This window comes from Monodelphis domestica, chromosome 8 (genome assembly GCF_027887165.1).
Source record: "Monodelphis domestica isolate mMonDom1 chromosome 8, mMonDom1.pri, whole genome shotgun sequence".
NCBI classification, from domain to species: domain Eukaryota; kingdom Metazoa; phylum Chordata; class Mammalia; order Didelphimorphia; family Didelphidae; genus Monodelphis; species Monodelphis domestica.
The window spans coordinates 64448545-64454544 of NC_077234.1; the positions used below are offsets into that span (position 1 = coordinate 64448545).

At 29.9% G+C, this 6000-nt stretch overlaps 1 protein-coding gene across 2 annotated transcripts in view; it reads left to right on the forward strand.

The window, feature by feature from the left end:
- Nucleotides 1-3076, forward strand: part of CUL3 (cullin 3) — a 103136-nt gene extending 100060 nt beyond the window's left edge. For both annotated transcript variants that reach the window (XM_001365391.3, XM_056807380.1), the window contains exons 15-16: nt 1350-1495; nt 2601-3076. In XM_001365391.3, the coding sequence (XP_001365428.1) occupies nt 1350-1495; nt 2601-2732 (278 nt within the window). In that variant the 3' untranslated portion in view covers nt 2733-3076. The remainder of the gene's footprint in view (nt 1-1349; nt 1496-2600) is intronic.
- Nucleotides 3077-6000: the final 2924 nt, after the last annotated feature.

Sequence of the window (6000 nt, forward strand, 5' to 3'; positions counted from 1 at the left end):
AACCAATACACAGCATTGATTCTAAGACAGAAGGTAAGAGTTTTAATAAAGAATTTTTTAAAAAGAAAGAAAAGAACGAAATTCCATGTGAGTTAATAATTCTTGGTGCAGTTGATAGCAAGCTGACATCTAAAGTGTCTTTGTGGTTTATATGACTCTTAAGATGATAATGCAGTACTAATTTGATGACATATAAAAACATTTATTTTTTTTTATTTAATTCTGCTTTAGAAAGCAGATTAAGTTGTTTTTAAAATATCTTAGTTGCTTTATACAAGTTTCATTTTCTTACTATAGTAGTATCTTTTAGTTTGAGAAGTTGGCAGTTTTTTAAAAATGTTTTCATTAGCTTGAGGTTTCTAGTATTGAAAAGGCTGAACTGGAAAGACTTAGCCTGGTATTGTTACTTTGTAATTCATTACAACAAAGTTTTAATAAGGAGTAACTAATTATAGTTGCAAGATTCTTCAACAAAAGCCATCTACTTCTGAATCAAGAAAGGTATAAAGTTGGGATAGAAATGAAAATGTGACCAGAGAAATTTTAATAAAATTTGAAAAGAGAATTCTAGGAGTGCCCTACTGAGAAAGTTAATTACTTCAATGTATGTGGAGTTCCTTTGACTAACAATTCAGTAGCAATTTTAACTGATAGTATCTTGGAAAAAAATGTTCTTTTCCTTCCCGAGTTTTCAAAGTCCTTTGCCACATTTAAAACTTAAATTAGCAAAGTTTTTTAAAAAGTAGAAAGTCCTTCATACACAACTTGGCATTGAATCTTTGGACTGAGGTGATATGGGCAATTTAGATAGGACATATGGTACTAGAAAAGATGATCTTGGAAGATACCTAATTAATCATTGGTTTACTAATGTCATAGAAATAAAATTAAGCCTGCAGCAAAACATTGTCCTCACAAATTTGTATCAAATAAACATCCTTGACATTACAATATTTATTTTCTTCCTTTTAAAAATATTTTCTGACAGAAAGACAAAGGAGAATGGGGTAACCTGAAACCTGATTTCTTTGTTATGCCATTTATGAAAATGTGATATTTCAGAAGCTGGGTGTTTTAATTGTTTTACAGTGGCTAAAGTGTTCAGTATTGCTGAAAGAAGATCTTCATGTAAACAAGTATTAAGTTAAATATAGCAATTCTTGTTGTGGATGTTTACAAATACAGAAATTCAAATATCGGCACATTTCTGAAGAATGTCATTTGTGTTAACTGGTTTGTCTATTTTATAGACTGAAAGACATTCTGAGTGAGCATAACTTGATATGTAATTGGTGTCTTGTAGATTAAATTATTTTATTGCATATAACTTGTTTCATTTACTTTTATAGTTGCTGCCAAACAAGGGGAATCGGACCCAGAAAGAAAAGAAACAAGGCAGAAAGTAGATGACGACAGAAAGCATGAGATAGAGGCTGCTATAGTACGGATAATGAAATCTAGGAAGAAGATGCAGCACAATGTGCTGGTAGCAGAGGTAAGGTTAAAGCAGTCTAGATGAATAGCAGGACTTGTAAAAGAATGCATTTTTTAATATAAAATTTAGGAAAGTGACTATTATATGAATTGCCAATAAATAAGAGTAAAGGATAGATTTTATATCATGATGCAAATACAGTGTTTCAAAAACTTCAGCAGTTCACATTTATTTTTCATGAAAATAACAAATATGACAATAGTTTAAGGAAGCAAATGTTTAGAAAGCTTTAGTGTACTTCTCCCTCCCCCTTAATTATACTTTTACATATTTCTAGTAAAATTTATACAAGCAAATGTAATATGTTGCCTTTACCATTTTTCTGCAAATACACAATTTATGCCATTATTTTAGCAGTAAAAATCTCGTTACCTATATTGAAATTTGTTTCGAATTCATAATATAATGATAGTCATTAGCATATACACACACACACTACTTTAGCATATTATATACTACTTCAAGGCTTACAAATCACTTTATATTGTATATTAACCCATTTGAGTCCCCTAGGTATGGTTCTGAATTTTCTTTACCTGGAGCACAATCAGTATCTTCTTTTGATTTAGCACTTTTAATCAAATGGTTCAGTCACAGAGGAGTTTGAATTATGCTTGTGATATGTGAGACTAATGCCACAATTTTAATATGTCATAGGCCCTGTTTGAGCCCTTTTTCTTATTTTTGTTTCATTTTTTATCATACTTGATTGTTGCCCATCATCTTAGAAAAGTAACAGTTGAACAAGGAAAATTGTAGATTTTATCACAAGGAAGAAAAGTATCTAGCAGGCATCATCTTCATTACTCCCCTCATACAATCTAGTCTAAAATTATCTATCATTCTAATTACCTTCAATTTTCTACTTCAACAAAACTCTGAGCTTTAACATCATGAGGTCATTGATTTTTATAAATGGTTTAAATTTTCAAATGAAAGCTTATATAAACTTTATAAGAATGATTTGGCCTATAATTTTGAGGTTTAAAGCATATAGAACTTCATATTTATGCAAAATAAGGTTTTCATATCTATAGACCAGCATTTTCAATGATGAATTTTCTGTAGAAAATTTAAGGGCTGGTCTTTTTTTTTTCCCCTATAGGTAACTCAACAGCTGAAGGCCCGATTCTTACCAAGTCCAGTTGTTATTAAAAAACGTATTGAAGGACTTATTGAGAGAGAATATTTGGCACGAACACCTGAGGATCGCAAAGTATACACTTACGTAGCATAAAATGCGTTCAGAAAAATTGATTTCTTCTTGGACTATACTCTTCGCATGAACTGGGAAGTTCTTTTAAATCATTAAATATTAAGACGACCATCTCTTCTATTAAATTGCAGTACTTGTTCTAGACCATTCAGATCAAGCCTTTACTCCCTTAGAGAGTTTTCAACATCAATTGATTGAGCTTCAGGCTTTTCAACGTTATCCCTGTAGAGATCATCTTTACAGTTCCTCGGGAAAATGTGAATGTGCCGCGTTTTGTTTTCAATACTGTATGAAAACAGGAAAAAAAAATAAAACAAAAATTTAGAAAATACAGCTCATTAAAAAATAAAATTGTTGGAATTTCATTTCCCCAGGTCTTCAGTGTTGATGTAAATGTGTTTTTGTAGTGTTGCTTAGCACTTTGCGCATTGTATAAGTTGGGTAACAGAAAGATAAAAGAAATGACAGAATTCCCAATTATATTACTCTACTTCCAACAGTTCTTGAGTCATGTTTAATTTAGAGATTTGGTAATAGTCAAAAACCCAAGGATACAATTTTAGCATGTTTCACTACTCAAATTGCACTTACTAAGTTAGCCTCACAACCATGAATCTTTTATTTTTATCTTAATTTGGCCGTTTCCTGTTTTAATTTGAATTCTTCCAAATTAAGTCCTTATATTGATTAGGTTTTGTTCTGCATTATTTCTAGAGGTAAAAAAGGAAAATATTTTAGTATGTATAAATTGTATAATAATTTTTTTGCTATTGTACTCACTGCTGATAGTGGATTGTACAGGGCGGTGTTTTTATTTCATTTATTGTAGACAAATTCAAAATAAATGGATTTAGTGTTCACGTACCCACTAATTCAAATATGTCAGAGCACAAAGGTGGCAGTTGGTTATTTTTGCCCCTTTGAAAAGCACACCAGTCTACACTTTGTTATAAATGTCTGGTTTTTTTGCAACCATAAAGTTCCTCCACTTTAAATACTTTTGGGAGATAAAAGTGAAGCCTGTTGTGCACTATTAATTTACTGTTTTAAAATACAATCTAAAGATGCAATAAATATGGTTACTTTAACCTTTTAATGAAATCTTCAGTTCTTACAGCCAAATTTTGTGTTTTGGAGTGTGATAAAGCAATATTTTTTAAAGCTGGTGATTTGTGGACAAAAATTGTGTTCCACAGAATCAGTTTTACTTTTTTAAAAAATGTGCTTTGTACTGAAGATGTACTTCAGTTTTCTTGTACTTCCAAACATTCGCAGATGTTTTTGACCTAACATCTGCCAAGGACTATATTTTTCTTTATTTTAACATCAAAGTATTTTTTATCTTTGGTTTTATTTAATTTTTGTCTTGTTTTATTTTCCTAAGGCAATGTTTCAAAAATGTAATTGGGACAAACCACTATAGATGCCTGTTGGGTGGGAAAATAGATTGTTACTAACAAGTTTGAATAACTGACACTTGGTTGAATATAAGTACTATTGATACATTTATTAGAATGTGTGTCTCAGAAGATGGTTTCTGTTCAAATTTATGGTAAAGTTATAGCAATTGAATTTTGATCTGGATTAAAAATTCCACGTAAATATTTTTTCCCATGCGTCTTGGGTAATAATTTTTCCTTCTAAATTGGCAAATGTACTTGTTAGATTTCTTTTTTCAGCTCATTCAGAATCTTACATTATAACCATTTCAACAGTTTATTTTTTGATTTTTACATGTTGCAATACAAGAGAGACGAAAAAAATTATCAGCATCATTCTCAGGTTTTTTGTTTCTCATCCATTTTAAAGTCTGAAATGTGGATATTGGGTCATTCTTAAAATTGAAAGCCAGAGGTTTTCCTTGTCCAGTTTTATATAATGAGAATTTCAGTTGAGGGTTGTTAAGATTTCTTAAGAGGTATTTGGGTTGTAGGGGGTACCAAATGGTTGGGGGTTTTTTGTTCTTGTTTTTGGTTTGTTTTGTAATTTCCTTACCTAATTAGATATCTTTGTACAATTAAGTTCAGGTAATACACATGCAGGTTATTTTATTTGATGTGTGTGTGCTTTTATTCATAAGGCACAAAAGGTTTTTTTGTTTTGTTTTTTCAAAATAGAAGAGAGGAAGGGAAGATGACACTTTTTAAATGGAAGAAGTGTCTAAAATATATTAACAAAGTGGTTACAGATGCTTTTGTTTCCTCAAAAAAATTAGTACTGGTTAATATCGATTGAATAAAATCGGAATTACATTGATTTTTGGTGTTGAAGGGGGAAAGCAAATAGAAAGTGTAATCTCTAATATAGTCATTGTGCTTCTAACATCAGGATTTCTCAGAAATGTTTCTGAACAAACCAGATGAATGAAATGTTTTGATATAGACTGTCAGAAAAAAAATTAATTCATTTTGTGGATGCTACTTGGTGCTGCATAAAAATTAACTATAATATATAAATACCAGAATGTTGCCTGGAAAAAAAATTTAGCTCTTGTACAAAGTAAAATTTATCTAACTGTTCTTAATTTCATATTTGTTGTTCCCACAGATTTATAGATTTATTCATTTTGGGTTTCTTCCCCTTTATGTTCAGGCTTTAAAAATTAAAAAATGTCCTTCCCAAAAGCTGTTCACTTGGATAAATATGGCTATTTACATTAAGAAAGCAAATAGGTTGAATCAAGAGAGTTTTTATGTTGGACATTTATATATTCCTAATGTTCTCTCATGTTTTTATAACATTATATATCTTCTGAATTACATCTTGGATCAGAGGATTTAAAGCTGAATGAATACTTAGAACTATCTAATCCAATCCTCACTATTTTACAAATGAGGTAATTAAGACCACATCAATAAAGATTCTACATTTTATGTAGTTAAAATTTAGTAAAATATAGAACTCGGAAAAAGTATTATCTATCCATAACACATATTGACTGAATTTAACATTATTAACAGTTTAAAACTGTATTAATGTACAACTATCAAAAGAGTAAGAAGTATTAAATTATTAGTATTTGGTTTTCCCAATAAAACAAATTTCTGCTACCTTAATATTTAAAAGGGAATGTTAATGCTGTACATTTTCAGAAGTAATCTTAAAAAGATTACCAAGTTTTCTCAGTCATATAAAAATGTATTCCAAATCAAAACAGCAGTTTTCTTTTTAAACAGTCAGCAAGCATTGCCTGTTATACATGAAAGTATATTATAAAACACTTGAAGTTAGTCAAATGATAGTAAAATTATTTCTATTCTAGAGAGAAATAATCTTGAATTCTTACTAT